The 18,204-nt window shown below is 51.9% G+C and overlaps 6 protein-coding genes across 6 annotated transcripts; 1 reads left to right on the top strand and 5 right to left on the bottom strand.

Moving 5' to 3' along the window:
- Nucleotides 1-3,829: 3,829 nt before the first annotated feature.
- Nucleotides 3,830-5,427, top strand: CTRU02_208199 (sugar transporter; the record flags this gene model as incomplete). Its single annotated transcript, XM_036725863.1, has 2 exons — nt 3,830-4,060; nt 4,123-5,427. 2 exons carry the CDS (start codon nt 3,830-3,832, stop codon nt 5,425-5,427), a joined length of 1,536 nt encoding a protein of 511 aa, XP_036582577.1.
- Nucleotides 5,428-5,789: 362 nt separating this feature from the next.
- CTRU02_208198 (uncharacterized protein) lies at nt 5,790-8,185 on the bottom strand (the record flags this gene model as incomplete). Its single annotated transcript, XM_036725864.1, has 2 exons — nt 5,790-7,890; nt 8,025-8,185. The coding sequence occupies 2 exons, from the start codon at nt 8,183-8,185 to the stop codon at nt 5,790-5,792; spliced, it is 2,262 nt and encodes a 753-aa protein (XP_036582578.1).
- Nucleotides 8,186-9,467: 1,282 nt separating this feature from the next.
- On the bottom strand, nt 9,468-9,902 carry CTRU02_208197 (uncharacterized protein; the record flags this gene model as incomplete). The annotated part of the gene is made up of 1 exon (XM_036725865.1): nt 9,468-9,902. The coding sequence occupies one exon, from the start codon at nt 9,900-9,902 to the stop codon at nt 9,468-9,470; it is 435 nt and encodes a 144-aa protein (XP_036582579.1).
- A 1,615-nt stretch (nt 9,903-11,517) lies between these two features.
- On the bottom strand, nt 11,518-12,713 carry CTRU02_208196 (MIP family channel protein; the record flags this gene model as incomplete). The annotated part of the gene is made up of 2 exons (XM_036725866.1): nt 11,518-12,307; nt 12,427-12,713. The coding sequence occupies 2 exons, from the start codon at nt 12,711-12,713 to the stop codon at nt 11,518-11,520; spliced, it is 1,077 nt and encodes a 358-aa protein (XP_036582580.1).
- Nucleotides 12,714-13,664: 951 nt separating this feature from the next.
- CTRU02_208195 (saponin hydrolase precursor) lies at nt 13,665-15,626 on the bottom strand (the record flags this gene model as incomplete). Its single annotated transcript, XM_036725867.1, has 1 exon — nt 13,665-15,626. The coding sequence occupies one exon, from the start codon at nt 15,624-15,626 to the stop codon at nt 13,665-13,667; it is 1,962 nt and encodes a 653-aa protein (XP_036582581.1).
- Nucleotides 15,627-16,257: 631 nt separating this feature from the next.
- Nucleotides 16,258-18,111, bottom strand: CTRU02_208194 (uncharacterized protein; the record flags this gene model as incomplete). Its single annotated transcript, XM_070205049.1, has 3 exons — nt 16,258-17,348; nt 17,407-17,921; nt 17,948-18,111. 3 exons carry the CDS (start codon nt 18,109-18,111, stop codon nt 16,258-16,260), a joined length of 1,770 nt encoding a protein of 589 aa, XP_070061124.1.
- Between the last annotated feature and the right edge of the window lie 93 nt (nt 18,112-18,204).

Below are 18,204 nucleotides of genomic sequence, written 5' to 3'. Positions count from 1 at the left end.
GAATTTCGAGCATGTTCGCTCTTGACACGGCTTGGGTGCCAACCACGAGTATTTGGCCTTGGGATGATCTGTTGCTGACCGTCCGATCTTGATGGCTCTTGAGGGCTGTGGCGTGGGCATTGCGTCTGGCTAGGACGCCTAGGCTGGCGTCAAGACTGCCCCAGAGGTTATGGTCATGAACTGAGGAAGCCAGTCCCCAAGGCATACAACTTGGCTCGGATCCGATAGCCTTATCGACACCTACTCCCAAGTATCATTGCATCCTTGGGCTCTACGAAATGTCCGTACGTGATTTTCTCGATACTATTAGCAACTTATCAAATGGACGATGTGTTTTTTTTTTTTTTTTTTTTTGGTATGGTCGTTGTCGTTGTACTTTGTCGTTCACATCGATGAAGTTCCTACGAACCTATTCCTTATAGTTAGCCGGTAACTAAGTCGTGTTGTGGTCGTGTCACGGGCTCCCAGGACGACGCAAGTCGCGGCGGTAGGTGAAGGGCACATTGGATGTCTCTCCTGTGTTCCTACGGGTCGTCAGGCCTAGGATCAAACAGCTGAGCGGACTCGGTTCGGGGTGCTGAATGGCATTCTCGAAGGGGTTCTCAAAGGACAGACGAGATGGTGAATTTCGAACGTGTCTTGGTCGATTTCATAGCGAGTCGAGAATCATGTTATGCCTGCTGCTGTTTTACGAGGGTTTATTACTTTGTCGAATGCCATCTAAATGTCCAGGTGTAATCTTCCTCGTTGCCGTGACTGCATTCTAACAGGTTCGTAAAGCGGCTGCCTTGGGTGTATGCCTAAGGCGTCATGTGCTGTAAAGTGTCATGTAGGTGAGACTAGTGACGGGTAGAGTCCTCGTATATCTTCGATGTATTGGCTCAACCTCTGGCGTCTTGGCTTCTCCTCATCTCCCACCGGTATGACGAAATTGTGATAAAGACCGGTTCATGTTGAGTATGCAATACCGCTACTTCGAGTCCGGCCGTTCGCCATTTGATCACTCGTAAAGAACATAGACCAGAAACGACTCGCTGGCAGGTGGAAGAAACAACATGGCAAGAACAAAGATGCATGAGCGCCACGGACCCGGGCAGAAGCACCTCTTCGTCAGCACCAGGACAAGCCATACATAGATACTGAACCCCGGAGCTAATGAGACCTGTTGGGACCGAACACCGAGGCCGAGCGCAGGTGGTGCCAACCTCTCGGTAAGCTAGTTAATGAATTCGCATAATCGACGCCAGCTCGTTCCCAGAAGGAGAAGCGATCTCCTATCAGCCCCGTCTATTCCTGGGAGAGCGCCGTGCGTGTGCGTGTGCATGTGCATGATGTGCAAAGGTAGGGGGGGATATCTTTTTGCAGACTGCGGCGGCCGCTAGGGTCTGACAACCTTGGAGATCCAGGCAATGGGACCTTTTCTTTTCCTCTTCCCGCTATCTCTGGATTTCGCCGCTGGCTCTCCACAAACCGTCGCCGTCGCCGACGACCCGGGGGGAGGGGGTAACCTAGCGCTGGGCGTGGACGCATCCCTCCCTTTTGCCTTCGCGGTGCCCCATCTGGAGTCATCTGGGGAAGGTTTATTTCTTCCATCAATCATGTTGCTGTCGATTGCGGGCCCCCTTTTCCCGGGTGCAGCTTAGTTTCGACCGCCGGTCGAAATAAGTTGGGGACTCCGGATTCCAGTGGTTCGATTTTCTGATTCCGCGTCGTTGGGGTTTCTGCGGGGGAGACGCAAAGCTGGAGTTACTGTGGCGCAAATGCCGGGATAGGATGAGTTTGGGTTTATTACGCTTTCAGTGGTCCACGACACGACATATATATATATATCAAATTCAGTCTGGGCAGCCGATGGGATGGGATGAGCACGGCAGAAGAAACAAAGTGGTGTATGAGGACGATTCAGGCTGAATTGCAGCCACGTTTTGACCAAGCATTCTGGGCCATGCGAGAGCCTCGGAATCGATTTTCGCCAAGGCGCTTACGGGCACAGTGATATCAGCTCTGGCCTCAACAGCAGGGCCATCACAGGCAGAAATGTGAGAGGAAACAGGCGGAATCGACGACGACGCCTTGGCAGCATCGGGTGGCTTGCAGCGCCACGCGGGGATCCGCCGGCTGGTCGTCCTTGGCCGCCCTGCGCCGCTTGCTCAATCTGCAGGTTGGCGATGCTCATTGAGCCGCTGGCGCGAGCAGATAAAGCTTGTGTCAACTTATCGCGAGTCTTGGGGATGGTTATATGAAAGTTTGATACACTGAATCGAGCAGAAACAGAGGTTTTGAGAGAGAGAGTCTCCAAACTCGAGGCTAGAGGCGGCGTGATGTCGCCGTTTTCTAGTCTGGAAGAATGGATCCCATGTGAAGGGCTGACTCTGGTCCACCTTGTTCCTGTCGCATGAGAAACATGCGGGAATAATGGGTCCTAAAGATAAACTTGCGTGAGGTTGCCGGGATCCTTTTCGTGACCAACTCGACATTGTCATCACATGCGAGCCTCTCACAGCCAGAGGCTGCTGAGCGTGTTCAACCAAACGGGTGTCGTCGTCAGCAAGAGAAAAAGAGCTGGGTCCCAAGTCAGCCCTTGCATATCGTTTTGTTTTCCCACAAAGGGTTATAATAGCAGCTGCATGGCTTTGCGACTAGTGGTCCCACGGAGAGGCGTGGGCAAAGACGGAAATCGGCATCTTTGGTAGTGGGAGCTTTTTTTTTTTTTTTTTTTTTTTTTTTTGAAATGGCCACTTGCGTTCGCCAAGGGCCATCTTCCGCCCATCCACGCATGAAGATGTGCGCCATATTCCAGGGCCGTATGACCTCGAATGATTTCCTCTTTTCTCCTTCTCTCTCTCTGTCTCGTTTTATTGTCCCAAAGTAACTTTGGTAGTAATTTCGCTGACGAGTTGTGCAATTACACAAACACTTTAGAGTTGAAATGGAGGGAGGAAAACAAGCGTTTGCCCAGACCAGCCACCACGCGGTACCCGAAATCGCCTAGTATAGTTCGTCGACCCTCCATGATCTAAAGGGGGCCATAAAGGCAAAATTACCATTGGTGGAAGTTGGGCTATGGGGTTTCTCCGCCGGCTTGACCCCAGAAGATGCTGACAGGGGTGACGGAACTTTGGCCGGCTCTGGGGAAGGGCGGAGAGCCACACGCGGCGTGGCGCCAAGAGATATGCTGGGTTTGTGTTGTCGCCGCATCTCTTGGTTCGTCTTGTCGCCTTGAACGTCCTTCGGCTCGTGTTGCCAGTGGATAGAGAGGGGGCGGACGAGCGGGATGGGGAGAAGAAGGGAGGGTGTGATGTTATCGATGACAACAACCCTCGTCTCTGACAGGCACGGAATTCTCTGCAGCGATGGCTTCAGAGTGTAAACGACTCAAACTTCGGTCCTTTCTGGCCGCTGCCACCCAGGAAAACTCCACATCCACTCCCCCGGAGCCAGCGCTAGTCCTGGTCTCGACAACAATTATGGGGAACGACGCCCTCGTTCTGCTTTTTTCCCTCGCTATCTAGACCCGGGGAATGAGGGGAATGAACGGGGGGAATTTGGGGAGGGTTGGGGGAAACGGAAATTGGTCTTTGCGGGGATTCGAGGGTTTAGCTTTATGAGTCGGTTTCCTTTGTGTTGAAACCTTTTAAAGACAAGCTTCTTCCGTCTCTATCTCTCTACTCAGACGACCTTTGGTTCTTCATCTCTTTGCTGGAGTTGTCCATTCCTCTTCTGTCTCTATCAACTCTCACGATCTTGATTTTTGTGTGACGACAACCCTTATTTTTTTTCTTCTCTTAAGGCTTTTTAAGTCAACGAACAAAAACAAAAGGTCGTCAAGATGGCAGTCACCGGCAAGAGGGTGTACAATTGGTACATCTCCCTCATGGCGGCCATGTGCATGGTGCTCTACGGGTACGATGCCTCCGTCTACAACTCTCTCCAGGGATCCAAGAACTGGCTCGCCTGGGTCGACGTCGATCTCAAGAAAGACACGCAACTGATCGGTCTCGTCAACACGGCTTACACCATCGGTGCCATTGTCGCCGGTTTCTTCCTCGGTGGCCCTATCGTGAGTCCCCGTCTAACCCTCGTCACTGTCGGAAATCCAGAAACTAACATCTAAATCTTTAGGCCGACTACTTTGGTCGCCGCTGGGGCATGGCCCTCGGCTGCTTCGTCACCGTCATCGCAACCCTCATGCAGACCTTCACCCCTCACCACAAGATCGGCGTCTTCATCGCCGGTCGTGTTGTTATCGGTCTCGGACAGGGCATGGCCCTTACCGCCGGCCCCGTGTACATCGGCGAGGTCGCCCCTCCCCAGATCCGTGGCCACATCATGGCCTGCTGGCAGATGTTCTACTCTGTCGGTTCCTTCATCGCCTACTGGATCAACTACGCATGCTCCAAGCACCGCCAGACCCTCGGCGAGTGGGACTGGCGCATCGTCGTCATCTTCCAGATGCTCGTCCCCATCATCATCATGATCGCCCTCCCCTTCCAGCCCGAGAGTCCCCGTTGGTACATCAAGAAGAGGGGCGACGTCGACGCCGCCCGCGCCGCCCTGGCGCGCATCCGTGACACGGAGCAGGAGATCGAGGACGAGCTGCTCACCATCCGCGAGGCCATCGAGTACGAGAAGGAGGCCATCAGCAGCAACTACTCCGCCCTGTTCAGGGACGCCTCCATCCGCAAGCGTCTCTACCTCGCCTTCATCCTCAACGTCGGCCAGCAGCTTACCGGCCAGGGAACCCTCAACTCCTACTCGACCGCCATCTACAAGAAGGTCTGGCCCTCTGACGACACCATTAACCTGATCAACGCCCTCAACGCCACCATGGGAATCCTCTTCACCCTCAACGCCATGTGGACCGCCGACCGCTTCGGACGTCGCTGGCTCTTCATCGTCGGTGCCGCCGGTATGGCTGTTTGCATGCTTGTCGTGCCAATCGTCGGTCTCAAGACGCCCACTGCCGCGGACGGAACCAAGAGCGAGCCCGTCGGCATCGCCATCGTGTTCCTGCTGTTCCTCTTCACCTTCTTCTACAAGCCGTCCTGGGGCGCCACCACCTGGATGTACACTTCCGAGATCTTCTCCGTCAACGTCCGCGCCCAGGCCGTCGGCATGTGCTCGCAGATGCAGAACGTCGCCAACACCATCTTCCAGCAGTTCTTCCCGACCTTCCTGGCCAACGAGGGTCTCAAGTGCCTCTTCTTCTTCATGGGCATGAACGTCGTCCTCGGTGTCTTTGTGTACTTCTTCATCCCCGAGACGAAGCAGGTTGCCTTGGAGGATGTTGATGTTCTCTTTGGTGGCGTCAGCCACACTGAGAAGGGAGGTCAGATGATGGGTGTCAACGACCATCCCGAGGCTGGCTCTGCTTCCGACAAGGACGGTGCCCAAGTCCAGCAGGCTGAGAGGAAGGAAGTTGTTTAGACGTGAGTTGGAGATGATGAGTAATGGTTTTTTTTTATTTCCGCTGTATTATCAGATAATGTTGAACTGAACCTGACGGCTAAGCCGGGGTCGGTCGCGCTATACCCTCAATCGCAAGATATTGAAGTTGTCAAAGTCTTTAAACTGTGCCCGCTGCCTTTCTTTCCTGTGAATAAAAAATGACCCGAAGCACTGACTCACCGGAGATGATTATTACTAAGGGAAGATTAAGTTGGTCTTCTCATGGCTTTGTCATTAGGCTCAGCTCATTGGCCGGTGCGAAGCACCCGGATCCCAAACTATATATCCATTTGGAACAGTGAAAAAAAAATCACAGTTGCTAGAGTTAGCGGTCGGCAAAATTACGCCTGCGCGTCAACGGTCCTACCAGTCTCGCTGATTGCCAGATCGGCCATGCCTCTCGAAGCCGATTCTGGACCCCTAATATCCTTCTCTTTCTTTGGGCCTGATTTCTTCTTCCGCTTGGCCGTTCCCAGGCTCACCGTCGGCGCCTCAACGACCCATCGAGCAATGGCGGCGGCACGCTCCGTCAAGATTGGATATTCTCTCCCGTCATCTACACTCCACCTCCGCAGAGCAGGCGACGATTGGCCATTATTTGACGTATCGGTTCTCCCGTTGTAAGTACTTTTCAAGCCAAGCATATACTCATGGTCTTCCTCAGCTCGCTTCTGCCGTGCGGTAATAGCGGCACGGAGGCTGGCCTCATCGACCACTCGATCGTCCTCAAGAGACTCCATGATGGCCTGTTGGCGAACTCTCTCTCTGCGTTGCTCATCACTCTCGCCAGATTCAGGTAGCATGTTGCCATTTTTGGTGATAGCTGCGGCCGCTAGGGCAGCGGCTTTATGAGAAGGTTGGGTCTTATTCTGGTGTTGAGACAATGGCGCATCGAGAATAGGGAGAGGGGCGGGAGTGCAAAGTTGCTCCCACGATGATGACATTTGAATCCAATTTTCAGCTCTCCGAATGACCTCGATCCAGTCCGCTCTCGCTGGAGACCGGCTGGCTTGAAAAATGGGATATCCGTCGGCAAGACGAGCCAACCGGGCAACCATGTGCGCGTGGCGAAGAAGCTCCTTGGTGGAAGTCTGCACGAGACAGTGGCAGAGCAAAAGGGAATGGAGGGCATCTGTGAGCAAGGGATGATACGTGATGGCCTCATAATTTGAAGGCAGTGCAGGTCCAGATTGGTGTATAATCTCTTGGGAAGGATAAGGGGGCATGTCTGCTGGTGGTACAGCGGCGAAAAGGTCGGATAGGGGATAAGTCTTGTAAGGCGGTATTGCTCCTGCATCGGGAACTCGAGGATTACGGATGCCATGAGCCGCAATGTTCACCTTTTCGGTGAATTCTTTAGCAACCTTCAAGGGAAGATCCGGAGTGTAGTCAAATTTTGACAGATAAGCCATGTAGTCCCGCAAGGCTCTCTTTGCATACGTCTTGACCAATTTGCGTTCCTCTAGTCGATGGCGAGCGGACTCTTTCTCAGCTGCTGTAGACTCCGACGCCTGATCGGGGGTAACCTTGTCCACTGGACTGCCATCACGGGATAGCTCCTTCGAGCCGTTGGCTCGCGCTGGTCCTCCATTTGCAGGAGTCTCTTGCAAGCCGCTCATAACATGCTGGCATGCAATTGTCAAGTATACCCCGGCGCGTTGAAATAGCAGCTGTGTTTCCAAGCTGCTAGGTTGCTGCTCCTCCGTAAGAACCACGTCCTGGCTTCTTCTAGACCCAGCTGCTATGTGAAGGTCCTGGGTCGATGGTGGGTTGTGTAATGGGTGATGAAAGCGGTGCACTTGCAGCGCAACGCTCAAGTCCTGAGCAGCGCCATCATGATCATCCTTGAATACCCTTACTGTCGCCCTCGTTCGCAAAGCTTCGCCCTCGTTTGGTCGCGCAGATATAACCTCATCCAGGGGTCGCAAGCTGGTGCACTCGGCCAGTTGTCTCGAAGGTATCTTTTCGTGGAAAAAGTGAACGTATTTTGCATCGGGGTCGTCCTTACTGCGCTGCAGCACCAGGGAACCAATTTCCTCCAAGGGCGACGCACCCTGCATCGTAGCAACACTGCAAGCGATTTCGTCCAAGCGATATGCGCGCGCAAGCTTCTGGCTGGCCTGCTCTCTCATTCGGAATTTGCGCTCCTTGCTCAGTTTCGTGCCGTGACCACCGCCCACCCCGAACCCTAACGACGACATGTGTCCATTGAGCCCGCCATGTACATTTGTCAAGGTAGGTGAGGCGATATCGCTAGCAGCCCGCACGGCGAGATTCGTCGCTTCGTCGACTAGTCGGCGGATCTTGAGAAGGTCGAAGAAGATTGCCGGGTCGATGGGACGGGGCGGAGGGGTATTATAATTGATATTCGCAATCGTCTCGAGGATCTCGATGGGCATTTGCAGCCATGGCCCGTGGAATGAAGAAATGAACCGCCAATGTCTGTCACTCAGTCTCTGTTAGCCGCATTCTAACCTGGGGGAACCGACTATGATCCCTCGCTACATCACACAACCGAAAGGATAACAGCGCAAGGACGAAAGGCCAGCAGAATTGACACAGGAGGGTATACGGACTTGTTGCGACATATTATAAGCGCAGGCGCAGAGTCAGAGACGGTGTTCGCTGCCTTTCTATCCTTAGAGGAGCCATTCGACGAAGATTGCGATGCGCTTCCACTCGGAACCCCCCCATCGAGCTCATCGGAGACCATTTGCTTATTCTTCTTCCTAGCCATCTTAGCGACGGCAAAGGACACGTCCTCGGCCAAGCAATTTGAACTGCAAAGTGGAATCGCACAAGATGGTCGTCAAGTTGTCTGGAAACACAGATTCGAGGGACTTTGAAGGTGGAGAATTATTGACCAATTGATATTGAGTTCATGATAGCAAACTTGTTATTTCGAATCAGACATGTTGGTATCGATACGTAGAGAAGGCAGCGGGAAATTGATGATCCAAATCTCGGCACGGACGGCGCGACTCCTCGGCTGCGATTTTCCTTTGTAAGTCATTCTTGATGATGAATCCTCAGCTATCTTGTCGCGGTATCGAGGGGCAGTTTCGGGTCATGTGATAAGTCATATGATTTACACTTCGATCAGCGTCATATTACATAAGCGGGGTACAGTACCCGAACAAATGAATAAATCAACCGCGCCTTGATTGCCGTGGTAGTCTAGAATATTTGTCAAGTGATGGTTAACATCTTTAACCTATTTCTTCTAAGAACATTATTATATCAGTTGTTCATGTAAACCTCGTATTTAGAGATGCTTTTGCCCTCAAAGAGGCCCTGAACTGCTGTAAGTGACCCCCAAGGACCCCCACCGGCACATCCTAGTCGCATAATCAATGTACCGAGTCTTTCATACCAACCATCTCTGCAGATTGCAATATTTCTGAGGATCGTTTGTATTGATTGGCGATGGTTTGGGGAAATGATGCTGCTGCATGTAGCCAAAATCGTAGTCCTTGAACAATCTCCAATAACAGCGACAGCATGACATAGATGAGATAGTTCAAACAGCTCAACTAAAAAAAAAAATGCTAGACCTTGAAGATCTTGTAAAAGTGCTCTTGTAGGATTATGTTCTAGGCATTAATCTTTCTTAATTCAACAATGTAAAGATTTCCAGGTAGGTCATTGGGTTTTATAGTTCATCGGGCATCAACTATAAACTAGCAATCTAAAATGCCTTTGCAGGTGTTTTTTGCCATTAAAGTAGTTCTCAAAAATTGAAAACGTAAGTTGCTAAATTGTAAAGGAACGTTGTTCACAATACACAGTGTCACGACTTCGCATTGAAGGTCCCAAACGAACACCATCACGATAATGATTATCAGCTCCCAACACTGCTATTTCATGTAAGCAAGAGTGGTAAGAAATTTCAATCCATTTTTAACAGAGAAATTAAACATGGGGGGCACGTATGAACAAAAAGTTTGATATATTGTTGACGTATTTTTTGCCTGTTCTCTATCAAGCTGCTACTCCTCAAAAATCCACCGTGATCCCATTTACTTGGGCGCTGCGCCACAGCGAGCACTCTTCCACAACAGCCCCTTTGAGCTCCTCGCCGGCACGCAGTTTCCTGAGCCCCCAGAGTACCCTCCGGAACCAGCGGTGCCTCCACAGTTGTATCCGTCGTAAAGCTGGCAGGTACCTGATGTCTTGGCCCCGTTACCCTTCCAGACGCTGGCAAGGTTCAAGCTCTGGCTGTTGCCCGGCATGTTGAGTGAGAAGCAGTCGCCTCCGGTTCCGCCAGATACATATTCACCGGCACGCGGCGAACGGGTCCACCACGCTGCAGTCTCGCCGATGTAAGCTGAGCAACCGGAGTTGGAGTAGAAGTTGATTTGCACGGCCTTGCCACTTTCATAGTTGGCTGCCACGGGCTGGGCCAGCTGAAGGGCAGTTGCTGCGAGAAGGGCAAGGGATGATGAAATGTACATTTTGTGAATGGTGGTTGAGAACGTCTTAAAACGACTAGGAAGATTGGGCGAAACTGAATGTAAACAGGGCGATGGATGTTTCTGAGTGATGAAAGTTGCTACTGAGAGTTCACTTCCGATTCTTAAAAAGCAGGTAACCGAAACCATTTATATACACATCAGTCACTAGTACAATTGCCACCATCATGTAGCATAGTAACACCAACCTATCATTAGCAACTAGTATATTGAACTAAGGCCGTGTAAGATGGATATCTCAAGTGTTCTTAGTAAGTCAATCTTGGCAATATCCATTATATAGTAATAACCTAGTGAAACTGCAGGGCGAAAGCTATTGCTGATTCAGCGTTCAGCGTCAATTTCGCTAATCTCGGGAGCGCTAGCGGTGGTTTACCGGCCCCACGCAGCCGTTCTGTTACGACTGTCCAGAGGATCCGATTGCTCAAATTATCACGACAACAGGATGGAACTCCGCTAAGCGATCGGCAACGGGAACTAGCTGTATCCGATGTTTCGAGTTCTTAAGCATACTGCTGTTTTTATGTTGGAAACTATGTCATATACTCGCTAAGTTCAGGCATGCAAGCATTCACACTGGAGCTTATGCTATATGCAAGCACTAAAAGTCGTGCGATTATTGTGTTAGGCCCCACTGAACTGCAAATACGAAGACTCTCATCATTGACCGCTTTTCCAAAAGGTGCATGGTTGAAAGTGACTCTCGCAACAAGTATGTGACGAGCTAAAGCTTTCAGTCAATAAGTGCCCCTACCATATCCCATTCTTGTCATCCTCAGCTCGCTGAGCTAGCCAACTTTCTCTTAAGCCTCCCTGCTCTGACGTGAATGATGGCGTCACTGCAAACTGTCTTTGTCAGCGCTCTGTAGTTGGTTTGAATGTCATTGGCCTCAAATCATGTCTTGTCGACACATGCCAAGGCTGTGTTTTGAAAGATGGATGGATAGACTACAGAAGAAACGTAACTTCTTCATATACGGTTCTACATACAGCGGGCTCTGAGCTAGGCCGAGTCTTTGAATAATGCACGCCGAAGTCAACCAAGCCCTCGTCTGCCATGGGCCTCCGGTTGATGATGAAGTAGACAAGTTCCTAGCATGAAAAGAGGTGCCAAGTAGTGTCCTCCATTTCTAGCACCCTTCCCTTGAGGGCTTCCGCTTGGCAGTGAATAGAGTTATCACGGCGCCTTGGTCAGTAGTTACTGCACTTGGCCATATCAGGAGCTTGACCAGCTGAGTAAATATTATCATTGCACCGTCGCCAAGGACACGACCAAGATGCACCTAACATAGATAGGATCGCAATGGCCTTGATATTGATAAGGCATGGGATCCTACTAACACCAGAAATCGGCTAGACCAACACCTATGTCAACGGCTAAGTAGCGCTGCATTGATGCTCGCATCATCTCAATGTATCTTCCTCTGGCATGTAAGTTCCAGCAAATCAAGAAAATGGATAATATCAATCCAGCAGCACACGGTGGCAGGTTGGTTTGCTCAGCCGTGATATAATGAGAATCCACACACCCAACTGCTCCATGCCTTCCGATCTAAGTCTTGTTGTCTGCCTCTATACAATATAACAGCTCGCAGACTTAATCATAATCTTTGCGGGGAATGTTAAAGGGCGAATCCCTCCCAGTGTACACGAAAGCATCATATACACTGGCACCCAGTATGCCGCCTGCAATGGCAGCAGCCCACGGTGCCCACAGCCAGTAAAAGGAGTCATGCGTAAAGACGGCGCGGCCATAACCGACAAGAGCCAGTGCAATTCGAGGGCCGGTGTCACGGGCACCGTTCATGGCGTAGCCCGTGTTGATGCCCAGAGCAGAGCCAATGGCCAACAGGGCTAGGAACATGGCGAACGGCTGGGTGCCTTTGGGCGGCGCCAGGTTGTTCTTGTCAGCGAGGGCGAAGACGATGGCGACCAATACTGCGGAGGCGAGAAATTCGGTGTAAAAGGCAGAGACATAAGGCAGGCCTTGGGCTGGGAATGTGAAGAAGAGACCAGCCGTGGCATGTTCACCAATAAGTGTACGAGATGAACCCCCTTCGTAGGCAGCGATGCTAGTGGCATAGTTGAGATAGACGGCAAGACTTGCGAGAGTGGCGCCGAGAACTTGAGCTGCCAGGAAGCCCGGGACCTTGCGCCAGGGAAACCCGCGGAACAGAGCCAGCACGACTGTTACTGTCGGGTTGCAGTGGCCACCGGATACGCCGCCGGACATCCAAACGGCCATTGACACGCCGGCTGCCCACGCCAACCGGCACTGCAAGAAGTCGCCGGCGTTGTCTCTAATATCGGGCGACCGGTAATTGAGACGTGTCTCACACTCAACACCTGCACCAAAAAGTAGGATCATAAAGGTTCCCCAGAACTCACTGTGTGAGAGTATGTATGTCGTTAGCTCTGCAAGTTCTTTCTTCGCTCTCTGATAGCACAAATCTTTGCTAGGATGTCTGTCCTAGCATCTTTATGAGAAGAAGAAGAAATGACTTACGCAAACTCCTCACGCCAGCTATGGCGGATCTGAGCCCATGCGTTGGGAGGCCTATCGCTCAGCGCCCACTGCGGCTTGTGAAGGCGCGTCTCTTGGTGAGCGGCGACGGGCGCAGCTGGTAACACCGGTTCGATATCGTCGTGGTGTGGATGTACCTCCTGCAGTGAGGCCCGACGCTGGCTGCCCAGTGAGGGTATCCGGAAGGTCATCGTACTGGTTCGCCGCCGTTGCGGGAGCAACGGCTGACTGGGATCGCCCGGGTCGTGGATTGATGAACGGGGGGACATGATGTGGCAAATCAAAGTATAGCGGGTGGTGTCAGTGAGGCTTGCGTATGTTCTCGACTCTATGGGATGAGTGAAAGAGTGATGGTGAGTTTAAGATAAGGCTTCAAGATGCGGTGAGAACTGTGATGTTTTTCTCCGGAATGGGCATGTCCTCGCGCCGGCAATGTTGTGATCTCAAAACCGGTTTCCGGTCGGTCGATCCACGGCAGACCCGCCGAACCCACTTGGGCTCAACATCCTCGAAACGCTATCAAACCACGAAGGGAAGATGCCATTCCAATGGCCCCAAATAAATACTGATAAGCCGGCCTTATTTGTGTCCAATGATTTGCTATATCGTCCTCAAAACTCATGCGTATTAACAGCATCGCGTTATACTAGGGCCACGGACGGACTGATCGCGTCTTGACCGCATTGTGTTGTCTAATTATATGTGGATACATTCGTGTTTCCCATGTTTTTACCCATGTGAAATGTAAACTATGGAAACTGTGTTTAACTGAGATCCCTGAAAAAAAGGGTTTGTTATGATACATTAATCAGTATATGCATGCTAGAATGCAGCCATTATGCCTGATAACAGCACCTATTTTAAGGCGGCGTTTATCAGTGTCTTTCAATATCACAGCTAGATATATCCATATCACGCCCGCAGATAGTATAGCTGTATAACTTAGAGGCTATCTGAAGCCATACTTTGGACAAACATTTGCGTTCAGGCTCGCCCCTAGAGACCCGCCTTTACCCCTCTGTCAAAGCGCATCTCCATAAGCATCCACTTATCCTTTTAGTGACCCTCACTCGGAAAACTTCCATGTCTATCATCACGATGCTGGCCATAGAACAGACTACTCGACTTATAAAAAACGCTTGATAATATTCCTCATACCAGATATGTACGCTATTCATATAAAAACACAAAGAAATCATCTCACAACGAGGCGCTTCATTCTATGTGCCATTCGCAGGCTGGTGCCACTCCTTGCCGTTGACAGTAGTCGTCAACGTCCCATTAGCTTCAAAAACATTCTTCATGATGTCGATTGAGAGATGAAACCCGCCTTGACTAGTTTTCTTCGTACCGTTGTTGGGTCCGGTCTGGACGAGATCGGAAAACCAATCGATCTTTTCCAGGGTCGGCGTCGGGTTCCTTGCCGTAACCCTCTCAAATCCTACCAGTACGTTGATCCCATCGTCTGAGAAGTCATGGTACTCGACCGCAACCGTCTCGGGCGAACCCGCAGTGTTGGGTGTCAAAGTAACGTCCGCTCGACCCCCAAATTTTCCCCAGAGCGTAAACTTCCCGCTGGCCAGGAACGACCTGTCTGGAGCAGGATCCCCCGGTTTGTACGGCGTCGCCCAAGGAATGATGTCAGAAAGAGGCTCGATATCCCGTGGCGCCTGAGGCTGGCGGCTTGTGAGATGGGCCAACATCATTCGCTCAGTACGACCCCCAGGTGCCGTGGATTGGTAGCAAGGGAGAGGATTCTGCCCGCCACAGCTCGGAGAAGTGGTGAGAGCCTGCCAGTAGACGATACGCGTGCCATCGTTTGACCACTTTGGATCAGCACGACCGTTCCACTCTGGGTCATTGACGGCACCGCCGCCCGGAACCCCATCACCCTCTGCGTTGAGCTGCTGACCGAAATACGATCCACGATCACCGAACCCGTCAATAAGCCAAGGCTGGAAGAAGCGGCGTTTGCGGTTATTTCTTGTCGAAGATGTGACGCTGCTGCTGACTATGTCCGTCAGAGGTGGAATGCCTCGCAGGCCAGCCATGAACATTTGCCGGCCACTACCACGAGTGTCCATGGCTACGGTCCATTTATCATCCGGCGACACATCTACCGGATCTGTATAATCAGGGTGAGCTGTCAGTCGTCTGACTTTGCCAGTGGTGAGGTCGGCAGCGAAGACATCGATATTGGATGACTCAAAAGGATACCCGATGAAAGTGACTTCTTTGCCCGTGCCACTGAAGCCGCGTATTTCGCCAACAACAATGGCGTCGCGATTGATCCGGAGCTGACTGATATCTTCGGGATCGACCTCAATGGGCTGCGGCGCATTGGGGTTGAAAAGTAAATTGACATTGACCAGGTCGTAACGCGGGGCAAGGGGAATGCCGGAAATGGGTGAAGGGTTGAACTCTAGCCTGCCAATGTATCCATACTGGCCCAACTTTCCAGACTTAATCACGAAGGAGCTCCAACCCAAATGCTGGTTGTCCGGATGAATGCGCAGCTCCCGGATACTTCCCCCGGGCCCCGACCCGTCCGCAGCTGTGTTCCACCGGATGGGATAGATGTGAACTTTATCAGGCGTGCAGTCCTCGCTGGCAAGGTCAGCAGAACACTCAATGATGTTAGGTCCCGCCAGGAGGCGTTTTCCGTCGTTGAAGATCTGGGGGTAGTCGAGGGCTTCATCGCGGCCGACAGCGTTGCCCACAGGAACGCCGCAAGTGATACATTTCCATGCATCCCCGTTGGGGAATGTGGTCCCGTCGACCTTGACGATGATCAACTGCGGCCCAGTATATATACTAGCCGCATCTGGGGCAGCGGGTGCGCCCGTGAAGGTCACCGTCGCCACAACATGCTTGTCATCGGGCAGGAAGTCTCCTGACTGGAGCCCAGTGGATTGTCCTATGCAGCCCGTTCGACGAGGGTTAATCTCCGCGGTACAACCCCCCACACCGGTATTTGTTGTCACAGGAGGCAATGGCAGCTCTGTGATGGTGACTGGTTCGGGTTCTGGAGGAGGCGGAACCTCAGATTGAAGGTCTGATGGAATCGAGTCTCCAACCGTAAAAGGTTCGAACTGTCCGTTGAGACGAGCTTGGTCCTGTTGAGCAAAGGCATATGTAGCCACAGCACAAACGGTGCTCGAGAGGGATGGTCTAAAGCGCATTCTGGATAATGTTGACCGAGGCTTTCCGACTAGCGGTCGGTGGAAGAGTAATCAAGTGACAGCTCAAGGACGCGGTAGCTCTACCCCTTATTAACGAGAATCCGACCCCTGGTATCGCGGATGATTCCCGAGCGATCTTTGAATGGTCATTGGATATGCTGGGATGTCTTGCAGGCCTCATCACGCTTGTGCAAAATCCCGCCCCATGACGCGGCTCTGCCGAGATGGAGCTACTCGCATATGGTAAACTTGGCCGGCCATACTTCTTTGTTGAGGCTGGTGAATATTCGTATTGTGGTTCCGAGAAACATGCCGGAGGTGAGCCGTGGAGATACGCGGGATTGTGGGCCCGAGTACGGGGATACGGCGCTATACGCGTATAGATTCTGCTAGTGCCACTGGCACTGACGTCTTTCATAAATGTCATGGTCGGTTCGCTTCCAAATAGAGTTCCCGAAACTGTTCATGTGAGAAAGTGTCACAATCTGTTGGCTAAAGCAACATGAACATCTCACTAGGTACCTCCTGGATAGCAACTATGGCCACAGCGAACGATTAGACGCCCACGATCTAGGAACGCTCGCGACTCTACTAGATAATGCTGGAGGAGAGCAATGCTTCTACGACCACTTCACACCAACTCTGCAATGAATAACGACGCTTGCAATCCACGCAATCCACTCGGGGCAACTAGCCCTCCGTCTCCGAACTCCCATTCGACGTCTCCCCAAACAACCTCAATAGCTTTGCTTATCTCAACACCCTCGGGTAACATGACCTTGATCTCTCCAGGGACGGCATCATAGCTGAGGTTGACGACGCTGACCAATGCCTGCCGCTTCTCCTTGTTCACCCAGACCGCCGCATCAATTCTCTTCGCACCCTCCACGGCGAGGTCTTGCGTCCGCTTAGTGCGTAACAGAAGTTCAACCGCAGCTTTGTTCGTGAATACCCCGGCCAAGCGACTCGTGAGGCTTTCGAGCTCCCGAGTGGCGGGATAATTCCACATCACAATGCCTTTGGCTCCGTGATTCACCGACAGCAAGGTCATCACTACCTCTTCATCCGCCGTCGGGTACCGGTTCCAAAAAGTCTCGTTACCGAATGCCTGAGGCGCAAACCATTGGGTTTTCTCCCATCCTAGAATCTCATCACGGCGATAAAACTCGTCTAATCGCGCCGAGATGTCCTCAAACTCGCCCACGCAGTCGTCACACCCGCAGTCGCCGTACGTTAGATTGCACACTGTATCATACACTGTCGAAAAAGTCGCGTTGATGCCCACGGGATAGACGTCGCTCATGACAATATCCGCGCCGGCTGCGTAGTCTGCGTAGTAGAAATCCCAGCAATTCAACGCCAACGATATCGGATGGTACGGATCCAGAGCCTTGATCTGGTCGTAGGCGATACCTGTTGAATTGGGTGGGTTACTCTTTCCGTCCGCTTCGTCGCTCTGGTACCATAGCAAGATGGATGGATGAGTTCGCAATCGCGAGACCTGTTCTATCATGTTGGTAAGATTTGGCCAGGTCCAGAGGACATCGTAGCGTAGGTAGAGCCCCAGCTCATCCGCGCGCTGGATGTACGGCTCAAACTCTTCCCACGGAAACGGGATTTCGCCGAGGCTTCCTGTCGGCACAATGTGGATTACGTTATAGCCCATGGCGGCGAACTCATTCAGCGTGTCGACGCTGGAGTTCCAGTAAAGTGTCCATTGGGCTGATGACCATTATTAGTAAAAGGTACTTCATGGATGAATGGAGCGTGGCAGACTGACTATAGTAGGTATATGGGAAGATCAAATCCCAAGCAGAACCTTTACCTCTCTGCGCAAGAAGCCCGCCATAGAAGTTGTCGATACGTGCTACGCTGCCGTAGTTTTCAGGGTACGGAAGGTACGAAAAGCTGGTCCAGTCTTCGTAAACATGAGACGAGTTGATTGCGGTGCGGACTGTGATGTTGTATGGCTCCATACGAGGGGTGAATTTGCCCAAGTCAAGCGGTAATTCGTTGTCCTGCGACCCCAGAGCGATGTCCCCGGTCGCAATCACGTTGTTTCCATTCAAGATTTGAATGTCCAACGCTTTTGACGCCCCGGTGCAAGGACTCTGTCCGAACCCCTGGGGTAGAGGTGATCCCACCTGATTCGATATGGCAGCATCGATAAGCAAATGCGCAGAGGCATCTGTTTCGAGGTAGATGCTAAGCCGGGGGCGGGCTTTGAGCCGCAGAAGCGGAACTTGTGAGATGGCTGGCTCGGGGAACCACCCGCCAGGATCAAAAGATGAGTTTCTGATAACCAAAGTTAAACCGGATGCTTGAGCGGGGATATCTTGATGCAAAAAACATACGTTGCTCGATACGCCTTGCCGCACCAAATATCTACGCCCTCGGGGTTATTAAAACGGATGGCCTGGCCTTCCGTGAAACGGGCCAATGGCGCCAGAGCTGCAAGACTTCCAATGGCCTTTGTTAGCTTCATGATGACACATGCTCCGAGCTCTTCATGGGACCAGTCGTTGATTCAGCATTCAACGCCGGCATTGATGAAGCTTATATGATTGCTTTGCCGGAA

Source organism: Colletotrichum truncatum (genome assembly GCF_014235925.2).
Source record: "Colletotrichum truncatum strain CMES1059 chromosome Unknown Contig_0005, whole genome shotgun sequence".
In the NCBI taxonomy this organism is placed as follows: Eukaryota; Fungi; Ascomycota; class Sordariomycetes; order Glomerellales; family Glomerellaceae; genus Colletotrichum; species Colletotrichum truncatum.
Note: the sequence above shows the minus strand (reverse complement) of the source record. Positions and strands in the feature narration are given on the sequence as shown.